This window comes from Erythrolamprus reginae, chromosome 12, assembly GCF_031021105.1.
Source record: "Erythrolamprus reginae isolate rEryReg1 chromosome 12, rEryReg1.hap1, whole genome shotgun sequence".
Lineage (NCBI taxonomy): Eukaryota > Metazoa > Chordata > Lepidosauria > Squamata > Dipsadidae > Erythrolamprus > Erythrolamprus reginae.
This window is the reverse complement of record NC_091961.1, coordinates 25085609-25111856: the sequence shown is the minus strand read 5'-3', so window position 1 is coordinate 25111856 and position 26248 is coordinate 25085609. Positions and strand designations below refer to the sequence as shown.

General features: G+C 41.1%; 1 protein-coding gene across 4 annotated transcripts in view; it reads right to left on the bottom strand.

The window, feature by feature from the left end:
* Window positions 1-25201, bottom strand: part of NFRKB (nuclear factor related to kappaB binding protein) — a 49174-nt gene extending 23973 nt beyond the window's left edge. Inside the window, exons 1-18 of one of the 4 annotated variants that reach the window (XM_070765924.1) lie at window positions 25112-25201; window positions 24600-24771; window positions 23049-23144; window positions 21167-21322; window positions 20023-20224; window positions 18720-18847; window positions 18163-18337; window positions 17085-17186; window positions 16612-16685; window positions 14852-14936; window positions 13822-14023; window positions 13088-13196; window positions 11585-11711; window positions 10556-10621; window positions 8776-8855; window positions 8646-8689; window positions 5959-6019; window positions 3678-3852 (exon numbers count right to left, since the gene is read on the bottom strand). In XM_070765924.1, coding sequence (XP_070622025.1) covers window positions 3678-3852; window positions 5959-6019; window positions 8646-8689; window positions 8776-8855; window positions 10556-10621; window positions 11585-11711; window positions 13088-13196; window positions 13822-14023; window positions 14852-14936; window positions 16612-16685; window positions 17085-17186; window positions 18163-18337; window positions 18720-18847; window positions 20023-20224; window positions 21167-21301 — 1765 coding nt within the window. In that variant the 5' untranslated portion in view covers window positions 21302-21322; window positions 23049-23144; window positions 24600-24771; window positions 25112-25201. The other 3 variants (XM_070765927.1, XM_070765926.1, XM_070765925.1) reach the window with 3 other exon arrangements.
* Window positions 25202-26248: the final 1047 nt, after the last annotated feature.

The window sequence follows — 26248 nt, the reverse complement described above, 5'->3', positions numbered from 1 at the left end:
AAGTGTTCGGAAACTTCAGATCGTGCAGAATGCAGCTGCGAGAGCAGTCATGGGCTCCCCTAAATATGCCCATGTCACACCAACACTCCACAGTCTGCATTGGCTGCCGATCAGTTTCCGGTCACAATTCAAAGTGTTGGTTATGACCTTTAAAGCCCTTCATGGCATCGGACCAGAATATCTCCGAGACCGCCTTCTGCCGCACGAATCCCAGCGACCGATTAGGTCCCACAGAGTGGGCCTCCTCCAGGTCCCGTCAACTAAACAATGTCGGTTGGCGGGCCCCAGGGGGAGAGCCTTCTCTGTGGCGGCACCGACTCTCTGGAACCAACTCCCCCCAGAGATCAGAACTGCCCCTACTCTTCCTGCCTTCCGTAAACTCCTCAAAACCCACCTTTGCCGTCAGGCATGGGGGAACTAAACATCTCCCCCTGGGCACATTTAATTTATACATGGTATGCCTGTGTGTGTGTCTGTTAGTATATGGGGTTTTTTAAATCTTTAAATATTTTAATTAATTGAATTATTTATGATTTGTTTTACACTTGTTGTGAGCCGCCCCGAGTCTTCGGAGAGGGGCGGCATACAAATCCAAATAATAAATAAATAAATAAAATAAATCTGTTGCATCCATAGGGTGTAAAGGTGTCACCTACACGACTGACTCAATTTTATGACTTTTGCATCTGTTGTTAAGCAAGTCGTTTGATTTTTATGGAACGGTTTTGCTGATAATTAGAAGTAAAGGAGCTACCTTTTAAAAGTGTTCGGAAACTTCAGATCGTGCAGAATGCAGCTGCGAGAGCAATCATGGGCTTCCCCAAATATGCCCATGTTACACCAACACTCCGCAGACTGCATTGGTTGCCGATCAATTTCCGGTCACAATTCAAAGTGTTGGTTATGACCTATAAAGCCCTTCATGGCATCGGGCCAGAATATCTCCGGGACCGCCTTCTGCCACAAGAATCCCAGCGACCAGTTAGGTCCCACAGAGTTGGCCTTCTCCGGGTCCCGTCGACTAAACAATGTCGTTTGGCAGGACCCAGGAGAAGAGCCTTCTCTGTGGCGGCCCCGACCCTCTGGAACCAGCTCCCCCCAGATATCAGAGTTGCCCCCCACCCTCCTTGCCTTTCGCAAGCTCCTTAAAACCCACCTCTGTCGTCAGGCATGGGGGAATTGAAATTTTCCCTTCCCCCTAGGCTTATAGAATTTATACATGGTATGTTTGTATATATGATTGGTTCTTTAAATTGGGGTTTTTAGATTGTTTTTAATATTAGATTTGTTTACATTGTCTTTTTTATTGTTGTTAGCCGCCCCGAGTCTTCGGAGAGGGGCGGCATACAAATCTAATTAATTAATTAATTAATTAAATTAATTAATACCAATTTTCAGCTAAAATGTTGTAAAATGTGGTGTTGTGATTATATGCTTCAAAGGGCCAAGAGTGTGAACTGGGTTGTCAAGCGATCAAATGTGTTCATTTGATCATGGTGTGTGTGTGTGTGTGTGTGTAATCAAAATTTCAGAACTGGGTCCTAAGTATTCTTAGGGCAGTGATGGTGAACCTATGGCATGGGTGCCACAGGTGGCACACGGAGCCATGGGTGCCACAGGTGGCACACGGAGCAATTGCCCTAGCTCAGCTCCAACCTGCCTGTGTGTGCAGGCCAGCTGGTTTTTGGCTCACACAGAGGTTCTGGGAGGACGTTTTGGGCTTCAAGAGAACCTCCAGGGGGTTGGGGGAGGGTGTTTTTACCCTGCCCCAGCTCCAGGAAGTCTTTGGAGTCTGGGGAGGGTGAAACATGAGCCTACTGGACACAGGAGAAATTGGGAAACAGGCTATTTCTGGCCTCGAGAGGGCCTCCGGGGTGTGGGGGGAAACTGTTTTCACCCTCCCCGTGCATTAAATTATGGATGTGGGCACTCGGGCATGCGCAATAGGCTAGATTAGATTAGATTTATTTGATTTATATGCCGCCCCTCTCCGCAAACTCAGGGCTGGCTGATGACCGAGAGGAGCACAGTGATTCGGGTAGGCAATTTCCCCTGGGTGAATAAATAATATGTAGAAATTGTTATCATTTCTTCTGCCCTACAGAGATATCCAAATGTCTATAGAGAGTCATCCAGATTACAGTTGTCCCAAAGTCGGTTTTTCGAGAGGCGATTGGACTTTCTGTTTTTTTCCTTTGGAGATGTTTCACTTCTCATCCAAGAAGCTTCTTCGGCTAAGCTAAACATCTTCAAAGAAAAACCAGGAAGTCCATTTGTGTCTTGAAAAAGCACCATCACTGCCCTAGGGAGATCCATCATATCTGTGAACAGTCGCTAAGCGTCCGGTTACACGTCGAGGACTACCTGTAGCTGTCTCTCGATGAAGCAGCATTAAATATCTAGCTTTCCTCTGGGCTTTGACCTTACAGGGTGGGGAGGTCGGTTTGAGCTGGAGACTTGGGCCTGGCAACAAGACCCAGCCACGAATGCGAGGCAGGGTTTAAGTGCTGTTTAAACTATTTTCAGAGGTTTTGGTTCTATTGTGGATGTTTTATATTTTTGCTGTGAGCCGCCTGGAGTCCCTGGAAAGTTGGGCGGCCTAGAAATTGAAGAAATAAAAACTTTCTTAAAGCTATGACTCCGCACTGGCTGTGTTGATCTTGCTATCTTCTCTCTCTCTATGCTGATTTGCTGATTTGCTGATTTCAAAAATGTAACTTGGAATCATAACGTATCGGTAATCTTTTTATTTTAACCTTTCAAAAGATAATTTTCAAGATGGCTTTACTACATAGTTTAAAACTAGAAACAAATGCAATTCCTCCCTGCTATGTTATTGCTCATTTCCTCCTGCTGCAAAATTCATTGAGTCCATATGGAAACTCTTCCCCTCTTCCCCCACTCCTCTCTCTCTCACACACACAACTTAGAAACATAGAAACATAGAAGTCTGACGGCAGAAAAAGACCTCTTGGTCCATCTAGTCTGCCCTTATACTATTTTCTGTATTTTATCTTAGGATGGATATATGTTTATCCCAGGCATGTTTAAATTCAGGTACTGTGGATTTATCTACCACGTCTGCTGGAAGTTTGTTCCAAGGATCTACTACTCTTTCAGTAAAATAATATTTTATCATGTTGCTTTTGATCTTTCCCCCAACTAACTTCAGATTGTGTCCCCTTGTTCTTGTGTTCACTTTCCTATTAAAAACACTTCCCTCCTGGACCTTATTTAACCCTTTAATATATTTAAATGTTTCGATCATGTCCCCCCTTTTCCTTCTGTACTATACAGATTGAGTTCATTAAGTCTTTCCTGATACGTTTTATGCTCAAGACCTTCCACCATTCTTGTAGCCCGTCTTTGGACCCGTTCAATTTTGTCAATATCTTTTTGTAGGTGAGGTCTCCAGAACTGAACACAGTATTCCAAATGTGGTCTCACCAGCATTCAATATAGCGGGATCATAATCTCCCTCTTCCTGCTTGTTATACCTCTAGCTATGCAGCCAAGCATCCTACTTGCTTTCCCTACCGCCTGACTGCACTGTTCACCCATTTTGAGACTGTCAGAAATCACTACCCCTAAATCCTTTTCTTCTGAAGTATTTGCTAACACAGAACTGCCAATACAATACTCAGATTGAGGATTCCTTTTCCCCAAGTGCAACTTACCAAGAGATAATATGGTGACATATGCAGGTCTATCTGATCGCAACAGAGAATGTTCCCGGGGTTTGTTTACATAAGTTTCCTTATCAAAGACTCCTTTCACAGGGCCCACCACTGATTCAAAGCCATGCATACAGAAGGTAAAAGCTTTGTGAGGTTGGCTGTACCGATAGCGTTCCTGCAGAGATAAAAGGAGGAAGGACACCCAAATAAGAGATTCACAAGAAGCGAGCAGAGCAATGTGGATGGATGGATGGATAATCGATAGATCGATAGATGCATTGTTGATCCCAGTAATCGAAGGAAAATTGAACAGAGGCAGAACAATGGCGTAGCAGTTTTAAAATTCGGGCATATTCTGGAGATAACGGAGCAAATTCTAATTGCTTGTCTGTGACTCAAAGACTTGTTTTGGACTGTTGCTATCAAGATGCTTGTGCAAAACCACAGAGACCAGTTATATCATAGGGGTAATGATGTTATTGGAGACTGGGAAAAGGAGGAATCCGAGACCAAGCTATAAGAAATAAATTGGAATCACTCTATAATATGTAAATAGATATAATGCTCTTGGGTCAAAGTGGATTATATGAGAAACACCCCCAATTGGTGGTGGGGTATGTGTGTGTCGGGGTGGTGGGCACATTTCACTATGTACTGTTTTATGTTGTGTGTATATTAAACTTGTTAAAAATTAATAAAATATACAGTGGTACCTCATCATACGAAGCGTGCAAATCCTTCAGGAAAATCCCAAACTTTAGAAGGGAGGCGAACAGAGGGCAGGGAGGAGCAGCTAAAGGGGGCAGGTGGAAGAAGCAAGGCTAGGCTAAAGGGTGAGTGGGAAGGAAGAAAGGCAAGGGGGGTGCCCCTCCCTTTTCTTTCTTCAAAAGACACCGTTTCAGTGCCTTTGCAAGCATGCAAAATCTTTACTCCTCCAAGCTGCCCCTCCCTTTTCTTTCTTCAAAAGACACCGTTTCAGTGCCTTTGCAAGCATGCAAAATCTTTACTCCTCCAAGCTGCCCCTCCCTTTTCTTTCTTCAAAAGACACCGTTTCAGTGCCTTTGCAAGCATGCAAAATCTTTACTCCTCCAAGCTGCCCCTCCCTTTTCTTTCTTCAAAAGACACCGTTTCAGTGCCTTTGCAAGCATGCAAAATCTTTACTCCTCCAAGCTGCCCCTCCCTTTTCTTTCTTCAAAAGACACCGTTTCAGTGCCTTTGCAAGCATGCAAAATCTTTACTCCTCCAAGCTGCCCCTCCCTTTTCTTTCTTAAACAGACACCGTTTCAGTGCCTTTGCAAGCATGCAAAATCTTTACTCTTCCAAGCTGCCCCTCCCTTTTCTTTCTTCAAAAAAGGGGAAACAAAGAAACCCCTTCATCCCAGCAGCAGCTGCTTGGGTTCGTAAGGTGAAAATAGTTCGGAAGAAGAGGCAAAAAAATCTTAAACACCGGGTTCATATCTTGAAAAGTTCGTTAGAAGAGGCGTTCGTAAGATGAGGTACCACTGTATATACAGTCATACCTCGTCTTACGAACCTAATTGGTTCCAGGGGGAGGTTCGTAAGACGAAAGATTCATAAGACGAAACATTGTTTCCCATAGGAAACAATGTAAAGTCAATTAATCCGTGCAACCAAAAAAACCCCCCGCAAAAAACCCCCCGCTGCCGCCCAGCTGTCACGTTTTAAAACCGCCTGGGGGCTTCTCAGCGACCTCCTGAACGCCGAGAGGCCGCCGAGAAGCCCCCAGGCTGTTTTAAAACGTGACAGCCGGGCGGCGGGGCTTTCCAGCAGCCTCCGAACGCCAAACGCGGAAGTTTGGGTTTGGCGTTCGGCTTCGGGAGACGGCTGGGAAGCCGCGCGGCTGTTTTAAAAGGTCACAGCCAGGCTGGGGGGCTTCCCAGCAGCCTCCCGAAGCCGAACGCCAAACCCGAACTTCCGGGTTCGGCGTTCGGAGGCTGCTGGGAAGCCCCCCAGCCCGGCTGTCACCTTTTAAAACAGCCGCGCGGCTTCCCAGCAACCTCCGAACACCAAACCCGGAAGTTCGGGTTTAGCGTTCATAACACGAAAAAAGTTCGTAAGAAGAGGCAATTTTTTTCTGAACCCCGGGTTCGTATCTTGAGTTGTTCGTAAGACGAGGGGTTCATATCTTGAGGTACCACTGTATATTTTAAAAAAGCGAGACTGGGAAAAGAAGTGAAGGCATTTAAGAATCATTGCAATGGTACCTGCCTACTGCAGCTTTTTCCTTACGGGATTGAGGCTCAATCCTTGCTCACCTTACCTGTTCCTGGAAAACACGTTTCTCTTCTCCAGTGCTGGGCCGGACTATATAATCTGTCCTTCTGAAACAGACAACAGTGTGATACTCAATGATCAGAGTGACTATAGGTAGCTCTCAACTTGTGGCCATAATCGAGCCCAGAATTATAGTTGTAAGTCATGTGGATTGTTAAACAGGTCACCATGTGACCACACCCTATTTCACAACCTTGTTTATTATTATTTATTTATTTATTTATTTATTATTTAGATTTGTATGCCGCCCCTCTCCGCAGACTCGGGGCGGCTCACAACAAAATAAAACAATTCATGACAAATCTAAACTATAGTTTAAAATATTTAAAAAACCACATTTACTAAGCAAACATACATACAAACATACCATGCATAAATTGTATATGCCCGGGGGAGATGTCTCAGTTCCCCCATGCCTGACGACAAAGGTGGGTTTTAAGGAGCTTACGAAAGGCAAGGAGAGTAGGGGCAGTTCTAATCTCTGGGGAGAGTTGGTTCCAGAGAGTCGGGGCCGCCACAGAGAAGGCTCTTCCCCTGGGGCCTGCCAACCGACATTGTTTAGTTGACGGGACCCGGAGAAGGCCCACTCTGTGGGACCTAATCGGTCGCTGGGATTTGTGCGGCAGAAGGCGGTCTCGGAGATATTCTGGTCCAATGCCATGAAGGGCTTTAAAGGTCATAACCAACACTTTGAATTGTGACCGGAAATTGATCGGCAACCACTGCAGACTGCGGAGTGTTGGTGAAACATGGGCATACCTAGGTAAGCCCATGACTGCTCTCGCAGCTGCATTCTGCATGATCTGAAGTTGCGGCCGTTGTTAAGTGAATCACTATGGTTATTAAGTGAACACTGTGATCATTAAGCAAATCCATTGTCTGCAATGGGCATTTTTTGCAGGAAACTGGAAGTAAACACACACACACTATTATAAATCAGTCATGTGACCACAGGACACAGCAATCGGCTATATATGCGGGACGGTTGCTGAATGTCCAAAATGCAATTGTGTTACTATTGTTGGCGGAGGGGGGGGGAGAGAGAAGGGAGTCACTGGAAGTTTGTATCTAGATCATAACTAGATCTTAACTTCAAATAATCACTTAGTAACTGGTCATAAGTTGAGTACTAGCTGTACAGAGAAACTGAGAACAAGTGACAACAATTAATAATGATAAGAAAGAATAAGAGGGTTGCTTGGTTGGGTTTTTTTGGGCAGCTATGCTGGCTACCTTGTTAAAACTAATATGAATCAAAAAAGGTGATGAAAAGTGAAAGAAAATAATTGGAAATATATGTGAGCCAATTTTAGGAAAGCCAGAAACTAATTTTGAACATTATGAATAGAAGGAGTGCCTATCATTTTCAAGCACCTCTGATAAGTGGGGAACATAGAAACATAGAAGATTGATGGCAGAAAAAGATCTCATGGTCCATCTAGTCTGCCCTTATACTATTTCCTGTATTTTATCTTACAATGGATATATGTTTATCCCAGGCATGTTTAAATTCAGTTACTGTGGATTTACCAACGACGTCTGCTGGAAGTTTGTTCCAAGGATCTACTACTCTTTCAGTGAAATAATATTTTCTCACGTTGCTTCTGATCTTTCCCCCAAATTTATTTAGATACTTCACTGATTAATAAATGCAAAGGATATAACTCTAAATTATTCTGTTTACTAAATATCTGTGCTCCCAATACGCTGTGTTGTGAATTAACATAATTTTAGAAAATCATTCATTAGCAAACAGAAATGATAATTAATAATATTGTTCTAGTTCTTCGAATTGTTTAAAATTTATTTTTTACTTTTGCACACAACATGTACCATATTTTTTGAAGTACAGTGGTACCTCTACTTACGAACTTAATTCATTCCGTGACCAGGTTCTTAAGTTCGTAAGAAGAAGCAATTTTTCCCATAGGAATCAATGTAAAAGCAAATAACACGTGAGATTGGGGAAACCACAGGAAGGGTGGAGGCCCTGTTTCCTCCCAGGAGATTCCTGGAGAGGCCCCACAGAGGCTTCTCCTGGCCTTTTCTGGCCCTGTTTCCTCCCAGGAGATTCCTAGAGAGGCCCCATGGAGGCTTCTCCCTGCCTTTTCTGGTTACAGTTTTGGAGGCTTGGGTTTATAAGTGGAAAATGGTTCTTGAGAAGAGGCAAAAATGTCTTGAACACCCGGTTCTTATCGAGAAAAGTTCGTAAGTAGAGGCACTTCTAGGTAGAGGTATCCCTGTATAAGACATAGCCTTTTGTCCCCTAAAAGAGGGTGGAATTGTTGGTGCATCTTATACACCAAATACAGCCATTTTTGGCCTCCTGAAGCCCCGCCTCTGTCCCATTTTTGAGAAAAATGGGCCCTTTTTCTTCAAAAAGGGGATACACAGAGGGTTTGGAAGGCCTGGAGAGTGCTCCTGGGGATTGGAGAAAGGCATAAATACCCCAATTTTTGCAAAAAATAGGTGGAAAATGGCCTGATTTTTGCAAAAACGGGCATTTTGCTTTCCCCCAGCCTCTAGAAGCACTCTTGCAGGCTCATAACCATCAGTACAAGCATGAACATTATTGGACTGTATTTAGTACTGACTATTAAGATTCATTTTAAGGGTTTAGGTAAAGTTTGATTTTTTTAAAGAAAAAGAGTTCTGAAATGCATAAAAACTCACACTCGGGGAACTGGTGTGGTAGCATCTGAACTATCTTCATTGTCCTGACAAAGAAAGAGAAAGAAAGACTATGAAACAAGATAGATAAACCAACTTGACTTACAACAGTTGAAATAAATATTGGTCGCACCTTGAAGAAAACTTGGTCTTTAGTCTCCAACCAAAGTTGGAAGAGAGCTGCTAGCTCCTTCTCGTGGTCTTGGGAAGAGCCTAGAGAAGAAAATAAGCCACACAGATTATCATCCACCACTAATACTTACACTACAACAGCAACACTGTCGACCAGGAAGTATCAAGCTCAAGGCACAGGGGCTGAATATCGGCCATAGGGTACTTAGCTCTGACCCATGGGGTGCTTAGATTTGGCCTGTGTGGCCACCCTGATAACATTGATAACATGTTACACCAATACTCCGCAGTCTGCACTGGCTGCTGATCAGTTTCCGGTCACAATTCAAAGTGTTGGTTATGACCTATAAAGCCCTTCATGCATCGGACCAGAATACATCCGGGTCCGCCTTCTGCTGCACGAATCCCAGCAACCGGTTAGGTCCCACAGAGTCGGTCTTCTTCGGGTCCCGTCAATTAAACAATGTCGTATGGCGAGACCCAGGAAAAAAGCCTTCTCTGTGGTGGCCCTGACCCTCTGGAACCAGCTCCCCCCAGAGATCAGAATTTCCCCCACCCTCCTTGCCTTTTGTAAGCTCCTCAAAACCCACCTCTGTTGTCAGGCATGGGGGAACTAAACTACCCTTTTCCCCCTAGGCCTATACAATTTATGCATGGTATGTTTGTGTGTATATTTGGTTTTAATAAGGGTTTTTTAATTATTTTAAACATTAGATTTGTTACATGCTGTTTATTACTGTTGTTAGCCGCCCCGAGTCTATGGAGAGGGGCGGCATACAAATCTAATAAATAAATAAACAAATTGAAGGACTGGCCTGTGGTACCTCTACCAGTTAAAACGGAGCTTGGGAGGGTCTTGGGTGGCCCTCATAAATCCGTTTTTGCTGGCAGAGGGTTGCAGGAGGCCGTCACAGGTGAAAACACAGCTCGGGAGCCCATGTTCACTGGCTGAGAGCTCAGGCCACCACAGGCATCCCTGACACGAGTGACGTTGAGCTGGCCACGCACACACACACACCCGCCCCCAAGATCAAACAAACCCCTGATGTGGCCTTCAATGAAATCAAGTTTGACACCTCTGCTGTAGACGCTAGAATACCTCACCCTCCATCACCTGATTCTTCTGCTATAAAGAACGGGAAAGTGTAAAAATAATATTTATTTCCGCCACAACAGAATGTATACAAATCTATCTGAATGACTCCGTGGCCTGCATTGGCTGCCGATCAGTTTCCAGTCACAATTCAAAGTGTTGGTCATGACCTTTAAAGCCCTACATGGCATTGGACCAGAGTACCTCCGGAACCGCCTGCTACCGCACGAATCCCAGCGGCCGATAAGGTCCCACAGAGTGGGCCTTCTCCGGGTCCCGTCGACTAAACAATGTCGTCTGGCGGGCCCCAGGGGAAGAGCCTTCTCTGTGGCAGCCCCGGCCCTCTGGAAGCAACTCCGCCCGGAGATTAGAACTGCCCCCACCCTCCTTGTCTTCCGTAAACTACTTAAGACCCACCTATACCGCCAGGCATGGGGGATTTGAGACACCTTTCCCCCAGGCTTATTATAATTTATGTTTGGTATGTATGTGCTGTTTGGTTTTTAATTATGATAGGGTTTTTAGTTTTTTTTCATATTAGATTTGTGCCAGCATAATATTGTTTTTATCGTTGTTGTGAGCCGCCCCGAGTCTTCGGAGAGGGGCGGCATACAAATCTAATAAATTATTATTATTATTATGACAAGGTTTAATAAGAAACGTGGAGAAGGAAGCTTAGCTACTTTACCTTTCAGTTTCCACTGCTGATTTTTTTCCTTGAATTCCACAAAAGGAGAAAAACTGGAAGAAGCATCTGTAAAAAAACCATTTTGCTAGGTTTAGGCACAACTGTAATGTATTTTTAAATCATTCAAACCATAGCACTGGATTAAAGGTCAACCTATCAAAATGCGAAGTTTCATCATTGCCCATTAGTGTTCTTCTATGGTCTATGGCAGGGGTCCCCAAACTTAGCAACTCTAAGACTTGTGGACTTCAACTCCCAGAATTCTCCAGTCAGTTATGCTGGCTGAAGAATTCTGGGAGTTGAAGTCCACAAGTCTTAGAGTTGCCAAGTTTGAAGACCTCTGGTCTATGGATTCCTATCCTAGTATGAACTGTAACTGGATGCATCACTACACTTGGGAAATCTGCATTTTCCATTGCAAAGCAGTCCACAAGAAAAACGTTATTTAAAATCTGGCATGTAAATGATAGTACCACACAACATTGGAAACACGTAGCACAACTCTTTTTACTGGCATAAGAATTTTGTGTGTGTGAAAGATTTCCTTTAATACAGTATCTAAAGCCACACAGATTTGACAACATGAAACACCCAGATTAAAAAAATATTACTCTCTGTTTTTTTATCATTTGCAATAAAGTTTTTGAACACATTTCTTCAAGATCAAAAGGCTGTTTTAATGAATGAATCTGAGAAAAAGACAAGTATGATATCAACAAGGTGTTTATCCTAGGAATATGTGTTGACACAAAAATGGAAATTGTGGAGAAAAAAATTAAAAAAATAAAAAACCCCAAACAAGATGTTTATTCTGACAACTGCTACCTTTGACATTAAGTGGCTTGTATTAAAAAAACCAAACAAGGACAAATAGATATAAGCAAATTCCAACCAAATTATATAAGCATCACTCGTTTAGCTTAAAACACTTGTTTAGCTTAAATTTTTAGTGAGCATCAAGTAACTGCTCACTTTCAACTTTAATGGAATCATTTGTTTTGGATGTAACCAAAAAAAAGTGTGTCTCACCTCTACTGACTCCAGTGAGATATTGCAAGGCAGGTAAAACCAGTTCTGACCAGTTGGGGGCAAAGGAGAACCAGCTGTTTAATGTGCTGGCAGGAGAAGATTGCCAATCCATGACTTTATCTTCCAGCTGAAGGAAACAAGATTTATACTGCTTACAAAAACTGTCAAAGGCCTGACATTCAATGTGAAGCTCAGAGTCGCACATGGCTAACTCAACTGCCAAACAAATAAAATCAGACACACCCATACCTCAATGCAGGAATATTTATTATTTATTAATTTCTGATAATGCTCGACTCCAAATGGGAAAGTAGAAAACACAAGGCTGAAAACTGTACATTCATTCATTCATTCATTCATTCATTCATTCATTCGATTTGTATGCCGCCCCTCTCCGTAGACAACATATAACAAATCTAATATTTAAAATAACTAAAAACCCTTATTAAAAACCAAACATACACACAAATATACCATGCATAAATTGTATAGGCCTGGGGGGAAGGAATATCTATCTGGACCGGGACTCATTGCTCACAGTCACTCAAGCCCTCATCACCTCGAGGTTCGACTACTGTAATGCTCTCTACATGAGGCTACCTTTGAAAAGTGTTCGGAAACTTCAGATCGTGCAGAATGCAGCTGCGAGAGCAGTCATGGGCTTACCCAGGTATGCCCATGTTTCGCCATCACTCCGCAGTCTGCATTGGCTGCCGATCAATTTCCGGTCACAATTCAAAGTGTTGGTTATGACCTTTAAAGCCCTTCATGGCACTGGACCAGAATATCTCCGAGACCGCCTTCTGCCGCACGAATCCCAGCGACCGATTAGGTCCCACAGAGTGGGCCTTCTCCGGGTCCCGTCAACTAAACAATGTCGGTTGGCGGGCCCCAGGGGAAGAGCCTTCTCTGTGGCGGCCCCGACTCTCTGGAACCAACTCCACCCAGAGATTAGAACTGCCCCTACTCTCGCTGCCTTCCGTAAACTCCTTAAAACCCACCTTTGCCGTCAGGCATGGGGGAACTGAAACATCTCCCCCGGGCATGTACAATTTATGCATGGTATGTTTGTATGTATGTTTGCTTAGTAAATGGGTTTTTTAAAATATTTTAAACTATAATTTAGATTTGTCATGAATTGTTTTATTTTGTTGTGAGCCGCCTGGTATGGTATGTTTGTGTGTGTGTTTGTTAGTAAATGGGGTTCTTTTTAAACCTTTTTAAATATTTTAAATTTATTTGGATTTGTCATGATTTGCTTTATCTTGCTGTGAGCCGCCCCGAGTCTGCGGAGAGGGGCGGCATACAAATCTAAATAATAAATAAATAAATAAATCTCAATTCCCCCATGCCTGACGACAGAGGTACATGGGTGAGGAAAAGAAAGGCAACCAACACAAAATGAATCAACTGAATTTGGAAGGCTGGCCTTATAGAATTCTAGTCTGAATAATTCTGAAACTCGAAAGGCATTTAGAGGGAATGTGAAAATTAAACTCTTACCACTGAGAGACAAGCAGGACCCTCTAACAACAGGATCTCCAGAAGCAGAGAAAAGAAGCTGGAGGAGATTTCATTCACTCCTAGACAAGGCTTAATGTCTTCAAGAGGCCTTGGGAAGAAGACAGGTTTATTTTAACTTAATTAAACAAGTACCATGGCAATCACACTCAGATATATCATTCTGTGTTCAAATTTTCACATACATTTTTCCAGATGCCCAAATATGACATAAAATATCTCAATGATTTAATCTGGGAAAACTAATGAACCTAAGAGGCTATCTAATAAATTTGTGACTGACCTAATTATCTGAATATCATTCCCTTGTTTATCCCAAACATCTCCCAACATGCTTACCTGCTTTACAGTCACAATTTGTAGTTTTAAAGCAAGAGAAACGTGTTATGCTTTCTCATCTGCAGTTAGTGTGTGTGTGTGTGTGTACACACACTATTTTATTATTGGGCTTGATGTTGCAATGTGTGTTGAAAGCTGACCTACCCTGTATCTGTGCCTTACCATATATATCATATTCATATTTATCTGGCAAGGTTGCAACCTAAAACAGATTAATTGATGTATGGCATACTGAATTTGAAACTTTGCTAGCAGGAGCAAAATATTTTCCATGTTGCTTAATCACTATGTGGCTAGAACCAGCTTAATTACAATTATTAATTTATTTTACATTTCTGGGAGTTGCATGTATGCCATTCCCTTTGGAAGTGACTTACTCTTCTTTAACAGATGTGAGGGATGGGGAATCCCAAAGCGGAGGAATGGGGGAGGGGTTTTGAGAAACAGGGGGCATCCCTTCAGAATTGCCAAGAGTTTCAGAGAAATCTTCAGCCTCAGATTTAATCACTTTCACTTTCTTTTTCTTTTTCTCCTCCTTTTCCTTCACCTTCTTTTTGAGGACTGCAAGGTCAAACAAGGCTTTTTAAGAAAATAACAAAAGAGAGAAAATATGTGTTTAGTTACAAAACAATTTTAAATTTAGAAATGTAAGTATTGTTACTGTGCATCAGGAATTAAAAATCCCTTTAATCATGTAACTTTACACTTGAATGCTTATCAGGAAGCAGAGTTTAAATACAGTGGCAGTTATCCCAAGGTGAACATGCAAATAGTGGCAGCTCTAACTGAATGTCACAGCTGTGGTTGTACACATCTACATGGTTACAAATGTTTTGGGCCTTCTGCCTTTTTGCTTAAGATATATAGCCTTCATGGCACCGGACCAGGGTATATACGAGACCGCCTTCTGCCGCATGAATCCCAGCGACTGGTTAGGTCTCACAGAGTGGGCCTTCTCCGGGTCCCGTCAACAAAACAATGTCGTTTGGCAGGGCCCAGGGGAAAAGCCTTTTCTGTGGTGGCCCCGGCCCTCTGGAACCAACTCCCCCCCGGAGATTAGAATTGCCCCCACCCTCCTTGCCTTCCGTAAGCTCCTTAAAACCCACCTCTGCCGTCAGGCATGGAGGAACTGAGATATTCTTTCCCCCTAGGCATTTACAATTTATGCATGCTATGTTTGTTTGTAGGGATGTTTGGTTTTACAATAAGGGTTTTTTAGTTGTTTTAGTATTGGATTTATATGATGTTTTTCATTACTGTTGTTAGCCGCCCCGAGTCTACAGAGAGGGGCAGCATACAAATCCAATAAATAAATAAATAAATTCTCATGGATCCTTTTGGAGCAATGCAAAAACCTTTGTTTCAATCACTGATAAGGTACAAATTTGCTGCATCTGATTCACTAACCTGCCAAGGATCCCTTCCTGCCAGCATTCACACGTGTCATGATGTCATTCAGGGTCAGGTCCCCTGTCATCAGATCAGGGTGATTCTATGCAGAAGAAAAGAGGAGAGCAAACAAAAATCAGCTTTAGGGCAAAAAGAAACCAGCGAGAAGCAGCACCCTGGCAGCGTTTTCTGGGATGATACAAATACCCAACTGAGGTAAGGGCCACACAAAGACCTAGGATCACAGGTCAACAGAAAAAAAAAATCACAGCTGCTCCAAGTTTTGGTCCTTAAACCAAATTCAAATGGAACCCTCTACATATAAATGTGGGACTAAAACTCATTCAACCAGTTAAGATGTTTGAGTACATATTAGCACAAGAGAAACAAAGTCAAAGCCTGATTAATGTCCTTCTTGGCAACTTTATTAAAAAATAATCTTTATTAAGTATTTACATTAAAAACAAAAAGAAAAAGAAAAACAAAGACAAAATATGACCCATACAAACACATAAATATATATATACAGTAATCAGTATATCTCAAATCTTAAAACACTCGACAATTTAAACAGGTCAACTATCCTGGTGACCTTACAGCCTGTTTATATCAGCCTATTAATTTATACTTTGTTGTAATGTATCACTTATTTGCTATATCTTAATCATGTAATTTTTAGTCATATTACCTATGTCATGACGTGGTTGGTAAATCCACAGTAACTGAATTTAAACATGCCTGGGATAAACATATATCCATTGTAAGATAAAATACAGGAAATAGTATAAGGGCAGACTAGATGGACAATGAGGTCTTTTTCTGCCGTCAGTCTTCTATGTTTCTATGTTTCTATGAGTTGTAAAAGAAGAAATTGCTAGACAATGACTTTTCTTTATATTATATATGTTGTGGTTGTCTCTGGGCCAGCTCCTGCTCCAAGGATGGTGGAGGTTGATGTGGGAGAATGCGCACATTCTCAGAGGCCGGTTTTACTGCCAACAGCTTCAGACAGTAAAGCTTCTGTGTCAGGGTAAGATTCTGAGAGTGAAGCAGGATCCAATGAGGAGGTAATTACAGGCAGCCCATTAGCTAATTACCCCATTAGTGAGCCATCATCACCATCGGATTCAGGAGAGGAGGGAATCATAGATGCTCACAGAGGCAGATTTATGACAAGGAAGGAACAACTGCACAAGTATTATAGGAAATAAGGGAGAACACCTGTGGCTGGGGCAATTAGGCTAATGGGGCTTCTGATAAATTGCCAGTGTTGCCTCTCGGCGTGGGAGATTATCTGTTTTGTGAGAGAGAGACTTGTGGTTTGCTTCAGGTTTTACAAAGACTTTTGTGAACGACTTCAGGATTTACAAGGACTTTGTGGAACCATTCACGGTTAAGTTCAGCATGAGGACTCTTGAAGGGGGCTGGCTGTGATGTCTTCACAGCTGCCTTTTATCTGCTTTGCTTTTGTTTTATGTTTTTCACAGCATTCAAGGCTTGTGGTTTGTGGGAGAGCACTTTGGCTGATTAAAAGTGCGTTTGGACAATACTTTCCTTTTGATAAACCAACTTTGTTTACTTTACAACCGTGTGTGTTTGAATTTCTTCTCTGGACTTAATTGGGGGCTCGTAATGTGAAGCCCCACATAACAATATATCCATCATGATTTTGTTGAAGGATTAATAGAATTACTCCTATTAGTGTCCTTCTTAGCAACTTTAAATGGTGCTAATAACTAAATATTAAAGAGCAGCCATCTCAATGCCTTTTAACTTACTGGTTGCCGCTTGCGCTTTTCATGGTGTTTCTTCAGCATCATCTTCAAATTATTCTCACCGAAATCCAATTTATCTGGTGGAAAACAAACCCAATATTATTAAAATGGTATGAATACATTTACATAGAATCATACCACAATGAATAACATAAGGTATACATCCTATCCCATTACACATATAATTATTTACATTATTCTTTATATTCTTTATTTATATTATCTATATTCTTCAACTATTCTTCTTCAAAAGCCCTGGGTCATAATTATTGCTTACAGAATTGTCCACTGTCCCTCACAGAGTAAGAAAAGATGCTTTAAATATTATATATATTAAATATTAATATTAAATAGATATTTTTAAAAAGGAAAACAAAAATATAATCTAGAAAAACTAGTTTTTCCAATTAAAAAATGAATATCATGCACTATTTTACTACGGAGAAATTTTTCAAGATGGTTTAGGAATACAACACCTGCTGTTTTCATGTCTTGGGTTGATAAAGTGGGTATTACTCTGAGAGGAAGGGCAGGACTTGAACAGTGAGTTGGAGATGTTGGAATCCAAGAACTCAAATCTGAAATACAAAACAGTCAGGTTTCTAGAGGGATGCTGGGCGCACAACTGTTTTTTTTTAAACCAGTAGACATAACAAACCAGTAGCTATCTAAGTAACCTGATAATTTCACTCCTTTAATCAAAACTGTATAAATACCCTTAAAAGAACACAAAGAAACAAGGGATGTTACATTAAATCTATTTCTAACTCTAATTCTAAGGAAACAATGTTCTTTGATCGCAAGATAGCAAACATGTAAGTTGATTGCAACATAGAAAAAGTAACAGTCTTCAAAATAAATAATGTTTTATAACAGTAACTTTGGTTGAAAAACATGCTGAGAGAAATAGATTCGGACTTATTTCCTAAGCAGAACAGGAAATTTAAGGAGACATTATTGAGAAGTAGCAACACATGAAGAATCCTGATCAAAAAGCACCTTCTGGGAATTGAAGTGCCCCCATCTTAAAGCTGCAAACTTAAAGCTTAAAGTTGAGAGATACTGTTTTATTCTCTAGCTCAAGGTTTCAATTAATCCATCAAATCCACTTTCTTTCTTTCTTTCTTTCTTTCTTTCTTTCTTTCTTTCTTTCTTTCTTTCTTGGATTTGTATGCCACCCCTCTCCGGAGACTCGGAGTGGCTAACGGCAACAATAAAACAGTGTGCAATAGTAATCTAATACTAAAAACGATTAAAAACCCATTAGTATAAAAACCAGACATACATACATACATACATACCATGCATAGAATTGTAAAGGCCTAGGGGGAAAGAGGATCTCAATTCCCCCATGTCTGACGGCAGAGGTGGGTTTTAAGTAGCTTATGAAAGGCAAGGAGGGTGGGGGCAATTCTAATCTCTGGGGGGAGTTGGTTCCAGAGGGTCGGGGCCGCCACAGAGAAGGCTCTTCCCCTGGGTCCCGCCACGCGACATTGTTTAGTTGACAGGACCCGGAGAAGATCCACTCTGTGGGACCTAATATATTAGTAGTACCTTCTTCATCAGAGGATAGTGTGGTGTCTCCACATTCTTCTTTAACTTCCCTGAGGATTTTAAGGTATCGCCGATTTGTTCGTCTATCTCGTTCTTCAGCCGCATAAGCAGCTGCGGAGTATTTTCTTTTGACAGCCAGATCCGATCCTCCTTTCTTAGCGAGTTCTAACAGATGCTGAAAGAGACATCATGAAAAAGGCAACTTTAGATGCTGCATCCTTTACTAACTGGGATGAAATCCAGGAGGTTCTGAAGAACCGGTAGTGCAAATTTGAGTAGTTCAGAGAATACTACCTCTGTCTGGACCCAGGAATGGGGAGAGAATGGGGATTTTGCAGTATCTTTCCTCTGCCACACCCACCAAGCCACATCACACCACACCCAGAAAAGCGGTAAGGAAAATTTTTGAATTTCATCGCTGCTTATTAAGTCTATAGATCTAGATTTGCTGTTCTTAAGATCTGGAGTTCCAGGAGGCAACAGGTGATTGACTCTAACTGCAGACACAGAGTTTAAGATCTACACTGTACCCCACAGCTGTGCCTTTCAATACTTACATTCCGGGAGGCAAGAATCTGTTTCAGCAATCGATAAAAATACTGCTGCTGGGAACTGAGGTAGCGCTTATACTGGGACTTGAAGCAAAGTTGTCTGTATTTCACCACTTCAGGATTGAAATGCCCATCTATAAAAAGAACACTATTTTGTTTTATCCTGGCCACCAGTGAAGAAAAGGCTATACTACAAAGGAAACTGGCAATTTTAAAGGATCCCAAGCATACTTCAAAATTTCTGCATATGTAAACAAGCACAAAGCTAACTTGAGGTTTCTCCAACTCTGATCTCCCATCCTGTAGAAGAGCCAGATTCATCAGCACTAATGTTACTGGAAGGAACTGGTCTGTTTGGGAGACAGCCTTGTTTTGTTGGGTTTTGAGGAAAGAGATAGGAATGCTCCCATCCCCATCATAAAAATCACCATTAAATTCCAAAGAATGTGTCAAACATTCTGCTGCTCAATTGTGGACATTTTATTATTACATGTGTGCAATATTAATTAATCAATCAATCAATCAATCAATCAATTAATTAATTATTAGATTTGTATGACTTTGGAGAAACACATGACTGCTCACCATCAGTATAAGAGTCAACATGGGGGGCTGGGTAGCTCCAAGTTAAAATCCACAACATTTTCAGCCAACTTTAACAATGGGTATTTGCAGTGTACTATGTACAATGGAAAAAAAAATCACATGATGGTAATAAAATTAAGGGAGAGTTCTCATGAAAGCCTTCTTGAGCTCTCGGAATAAAGATGAAACACAAATGTGATAATGTAATAATGAACAGCATATATCATCTGAACGTAAGAGCACCTGGAAATTTATTTTATTTTTATTTTATTTATTGGATTTGTATGCTGCCCCTCTCCGTAGACTCAAATACTTGAAACATTAAGCAACATGTTCAATCTTCTGCAGCAGTTCATATAAAGGTTGTTCAAGGAAACTATATTTTTAGTCAATAACAAACTCATCATTTTGCATCTTTAATGATTCTGATTTGTCCCAAAAGTGCTTTTTCAAGAGACACCTGGATTTTCTGGTTTTTCTTTGAAGGCATTTTGCTTCTCATCCAAGAAGCTTCTTCAGTTGAGAGCACCTCTGGGACAACCATGACCTAGATGACTAAGGATCTCCATAGATTTATGAAGCTAGATTTATTTACCTACTGTACTTATATAGCTGTCCCATATAAGAATGGTTCATAAGGAAGTGTAATTTTAACATGCAAGACAAGCCATTATGGGTAAACACAAAGTTGAGTTCTAAAAACCTAAGTTAAAGTGTCACTGACCCCGGAAGAGTTTTTGGGCAATATGAAGTGGGTTTCCAAATCGGAAGTTCTCGCCGTTAAATAGGGACAGGATAAGATTATTCTGGAAATCGGGATTGTTTTCTGGGAAGCGGGGTAGAAATTTCTTTAAATGTTCTCGCTGTGAATCCACCAACACATCCTGCCAGGTTGAAAGACTGACAACTTCAAAAAAGATCTCAGGCTGCAGAAAATATAACAGATAGAATAAAAGGTCAGAAAAGCAATTTTTTTCTGATTTTAAAAAAATATGCTGCTTATTCCCTCAGCAGCTCTAGAGAGCTTGCAAAGATACAATAAAATATTCATTAAAACATGACAAATATAAACTAAAACAAAAGTGATAGAAATATTTTATATTTCCCTAAAAAATATATGGAAAAATCTCTTTTGTACTCATTCCTAAACAGTAGTTAGGAGAGGCCTGCTTAAATTATAGTTTATTCCACAATATGAAATCCAAAATGGAGAAAACAGAATTGGTTCCTAATGTCCAACATATCTGTGGCAGGACATGCAAAAGAGGAAGGGGGAGGAGGTAAGGTAAGATAGGAGATTTGGTCATTGTTGAGCCACCTATTTTGATAGAGAGAAAGGTGGTACTGTATGCAAAATCCAGATTCAAACAACTTTCCCTTCTAAAAGCCAGATGATTTTCTAAAGAACCTTTGGAAGCACAGTTATTCATTTTGTAAAAAAGAAAAGACCATTGCATTACTTTACTGAATGATCAATTCAACATTTTGGACGTTATGCACAGGTAATGTTTTTCCATTTGTATCCTACCTGAATTTTTTAGATACCAAAAGTGTCACCCGAACAGGCAAAGAATTATACTAAGGAAATAAACACTTGGTCTCTTTTTTTTTACTCAAGCAATTATTTCAATGTCTCGTCCATTTCCCTGAATTTGCAAGTGATTCTAAGAAGAATGATATACAACTTAGACAAAAGGAAGGAAGTGATACTCATAAATGATCCTGATCCAGTTATTGATACACAAAATGCTTATTTCCTGACTAAATTAGAGAATACATCATGATTACTTTTTCTAATTGAATATTTCTGAAGACAACAATAATAGTTTGGTTAATATTTTTGTTTTGTGACTTGGATATCTACTCACATCTTCCAAAAGATCTTCAGGTAGGCTAATGCGTATGGATCCCAGCATGCAATCCTCCATAATTTGGGTGCCATTTCCTTCCCCAGTTGGCCCCAGTTCCAATGGATCAGTGAGCATGTGATCCAGCGAGTCCATCGTTCACACACCAGTTAACCACTTGAAGAAAAAGAAACTTATTATAATTAGAAAGTTATATAGCCAACCTGCCTTCCATTGAGGACCTGTATACTGCACAAGACAAAAAGAGGGCTGTGAAAATAATTACTGACCTCTCACATCCTGAACATGAACTGTTTCAACTCCTACCCTCAAAACATTACTACAGAGCACTGCAGACCAAGACTAGAAACAATAACAGTTTTTTTCCTGAACGCCATCACTCTATTAAACAAATAATCCCCTCAACATTGTCAAACTAGTTACTAAGTCTGCACTAATATTACTACTAGTTTTTTCTCATCATTCTTATCACCCATTTCCTCCCACTTATGACTGTATGACTGTAACTTGTTGCTTGTATTCTTAAAATTTTTATTAATATTGATTGTTTCTTCATTGCTTATTTGACCCCTATGACAATCATTAAGTGTTGTACCTCATGATTCTTGACAAATGTATCTTTTTTTAATGCACAGAGAGCATATGCACCAAAGATAAATTCCTTGTGTGTCCAATCACACTTGGCCAATAAAATAACTCTATTCTATTCTATTCTTGCAATTCAACCTACCAAAACGGGGATAGATAGACAGACAGCAAACAGACAGATACATGACGTGTACTACTTGCTGCAGTGCATTGTATATGCTGAATTCATTATCCATCTGCTTTTCCCAGCATTGATTACTTTTCCTTTATGACTCTTTGAGCCCCAGGAAGAAGAATATGTTACAGAAAAAGCTATGCTAGTATTCTATATGGCCCAGAGAAAGAACAATTGTTGTCTTGTATCTTCCCTGCCAGATTTAAAAAAAAGTTCAACCACTCCTCATGCCTATTCTGGGACAAAATATTTTAAAAACTGGAACAATTCTTACTCCACTTATCTGCAAGAGAAACAGGAACCTCAAATTAATAGCGAAGGAAAGGACAATCAAATTAACCTGAACTTTATTTCTTTTTGGATTAAAGAATTGATCTTCTCGCTTTGCCTTTTCTTGATACTCCCCAATGTTTGCAGATGTTTATTTATTTATTTATTTATTTATTGGATTTGTATGCCGCCCCTCTCCGCAGACTCGGGGCAGCTAACAACAGTGGTAAAACAACATGAACAATCCAATTAATAAAAACAACTAAAAACCCCTTATTATAAAAAACCAAATATACACACAAACATACCATGCATAACTTGTAGCAGCCTAGGGGGAAAGGATAACTTAACTCCCCCATGCCTGGCGACAAAGGTTGGTCTTAAGTAATTTGCGAAAGACAAGGAGGGTGGGGGCCGTTCTAATCTCTGGGGGGAGTTGGTTCCAGAGGGCCGGGGCCGCCACAGAGGAGACTCTTCCCCTGGGGCCCGCCAAACGACATTGTCTCTCTCTCTCTCTCTCTTTTAGATGAGATGACCATGTGAGTTTTTTTGAGAGAGAACAGTTTCCAAATAATGTGTTAAATAAGAATGAAAAACAAACAGCGAACAAGCCTTTGGCAGTTTTCCTGTGTCTCTGTTCAATTTCCCCGATTGGTAGCGGAGAAACGAAAGAGAAAAGAGCAAACTGTAAAGTACCCCAATGATCCTAGATTAAGTATATAAACATAATTATTTAAATCGGAATAGAATTATGCATATAATTCTATGCATATGTAATATATTTAATATCATAATCACAGTGCTAATTTTTAAACAGAAACATTAAATAATGACTGAAAGATTTCTTACCTTGTGAGTTTTTATTTGACGTACACTATAACACACAAACATTAGTTTAAAGAGGGAAGAAAAAGACTCATAGCTGCCATCTGAAATACATCGATGCTGGAAAAATAAAATTAGCATTCATTAGCAATGTTCTCCTCTAAAACTTTTCCTTTCATTAACTGAATCGTGTCCATACAATTCTATTTCTAATGAAGATTTTATGCTGTTTTTGCAAAACTACTCATTTGTCAGAACAAGGACTCACTTGATTTTGAAAAACAATATCGGCAGCTTGAAAATAAGCTTATAACTTCACTCATATTGTAAAAAAAGGGTTCCATCAATGACCCTATATCAGTGAGAACAATTTTATGATAAGACATCTTGCATGAGAAAACCCCCTATTATTCTTTGACTGGATGTTTTATTTCTTCTCTCATCTGTTCTTCCTCTTTCTCTAGTTCCTCCTCTTAACTTTTTCTGCCTCTTGTTCCTATCTTCTTCCTCTTGTCTTCTTTTTTTTCTTCTCTTCCTTTCCTTCCTATCACCCTTATCCTCTTTTCTTTCTCTAGTTTTTACATAGAAACATAGAAGTCTGACGGCAGAAAAAGACCTCCTGGTCCATCTAGTCTGCCCTTATACTATTTTCTGTATTTTATCTTAGGATGGATCTATGTTTATCCCAGGCATGTTTAAATTCAGTTACAGTGGATTTATCTACGTCTGCTGGAAGTTTGTTCCAAGGATCTACTACTCTTTCAGTAAAATAATATTTTCTCATGTTGCTTTTGATCTTTCCCCCAGCTAACTTCAGATTGTGTCCCCTTGTTCTTGTGTTCACTTTCCTATTAAAAACACTTCCCTCCTGGACCTTATTTAACCCTTTAATATATTTAAATGTTTCGATCATGTCCCCCCTTTTCCTTCTGTCCTCCAGACCAGTGGTCCCCAACGTTTTTTCCACCAGGGACCAGTTTCAGCAAGACAATTTTTCTATGGCCCAGTGGGGGCGGAAAGGGGCGTGGTTGGGGGCGGGATTAAGCATGGGGGTGCTGGTCCTCCCCGCCCCTCTTTCCCGCCATCATCCTGTGGCCGGCAGAACCTGCCTCCCAAGCCCTCTTGCCCAGCGGGAGCTAAGCGCTGGAGGGAGGGGGTGGCGGCATGAGGGCCGGCAGCTGCTGACTCCACGGACCGGTGCAACATGCCCCGCGGCCCGGTACTGGTCCACGGCCCGGTGGTTGGGGACCCCTGCTCCAGACTATACAGATTGAGTTCATGAAGTCTTTCCTGATACGTTTTATGCTTAAGACCTTCCACCATTCTTGTAGCCCGTCTTTGGACCCCTTCAATTTTGTCAATATCTTTTTGTAGGTGAGTTTTTCCTGTTATCATTTGTTCCCTTCTTCCTATTTACGTCTTTCTTTCTCATTTTCCTTTTATCTTTTCTTCTCCTCTTCCTTGTCACCTTTTTTCTTCCTCTAGTTTTTATTTTTTCTTCTTCCCATGTTTCTACCCCTTTCTCTAGTTTACCTCTTCTCTTTTTCTTTGCTTCCTCCTCCTCTTCCTTCTCACCTGCTTTTTTTCTCTCTTTCTGGTTTTCCCCACTCTCTTTTTCTTCCTCTTCTTCCAGTCTGCTCCTTCTTCTTCCCGCTCTTGTTCTTCCTCTTTTAAATCATTTGATCCTCCTCCTTTTTTGCAACCATGGAGTCAACCCACCAAAACTCAGGGCGAGGTGGGTAGGGGTCTTCATGCAGAAACCGCCGGGGGAAAAAAGAAAATTACTTAAGTACATTCTTTTTGCTCATCATTTGCCCCTTGATAAAAAAACACCTTTGGGATTTAAATACAATATTTTTTCAGCCGCTGTTGAGGAAAACTCAGCCTCTTCTCAACAGGACAATCCTAGCAATGGGGATAATAATAATGATAACATGAATAGAAATGCCAGCTGACAGTCAGGGGGATATTTTTTGCACGTGGGAAATGCAGAGAGGGGCGGCGAAGACGGGAGTGACACCTTCGCCCCCCCCTCACACAATTCACCCCTCCCCAAATCCCACCTCTCCTCCTGCGACCCGGGTTACCTCAGCGGCCCGACGGCGACTGCGCGACCTTTCCTCCGCCTCCCGTATTCCGCTTCCAGGTCGTGGCGGGAAAGACCGGCGCCGTCCACGCACGGAACGCGGCGGGGGGGAGCATGGGCAGAGGGCGCAGGACGCATGCGCGTTCGAGTCCGGGAGGTTTTTCCAAAGCGCAGATGCTTCCTGCAGCCGAGTGCGCATGTGCGCTCCAGTCCCGAAGGCGTTCCAGTCTCAGACGTTCCCCACTGTACGGAAACGCCTCTTACTTCCCGTTCTCTTCCTCCGAGCGAGGGCCGCAAACCGCAGTGTGCGCATGCGTGACATGCTGAATGCCCGGCATGTCTTCCCGCGTGAACCGGTTTTCTCTGCGCAGGCGCGGGCTTGGCGGAGCTTTGGTGCAGAAAGCGTCGCCCGGGCAACGCAATCTGGGCGATGGATGGACGTCAAGAATTAATCCAACTTTCTGGGCACCAGCAATTCATGCCCTCTCTCCCGCGATCAAACTGGCTGGCTTTGCACGATGCATATCTAAGATCAAAGCTTATCCAAGCCTTACAGGTTGTGTAAGTGCTAATAGAATAGAATTAAAATAAATTTAGAATAAACTTAGAAAAGAATAAATTTAGAATAAACTTAGAAAAGAATAGAATGGAATTAGAATAAAATAAGAACAGAATAGAATGAAATTAGAATAAAATAACAATAGAATTAGAATACAATTAGAATAAAATAAGAATAGAATTGAATGAAATTGGAATAGAATGGAATAGGAATACAGAATAGAATAAAATGCTCAAAAAAATAAAGGGAACACTTAAACAACAGAATATAACTCCAAGTAAATCAAACTTCTGTGAAACCAAACTGTCCACTTAGGAAGCAACACTGATTAACCATCAATTCCGCATGCTGTTGTGCACATTCGACTTTGTACAGAACAAAGCATTCAATGAGAATATTTTATTCATTCAGATCTAGGGCGTGTTATTTGAATGTTCTCTTTTATTTTTTTGAGCAGTATAGAATAGGAATATACAGGTGAAACTCAAAAAATTATAATAGCATGCAAATGTTCATTTATTTCAATAATGTAACTTAAAAGGTGAAACTTAATATATGAGAGATATTCATAACATGCAA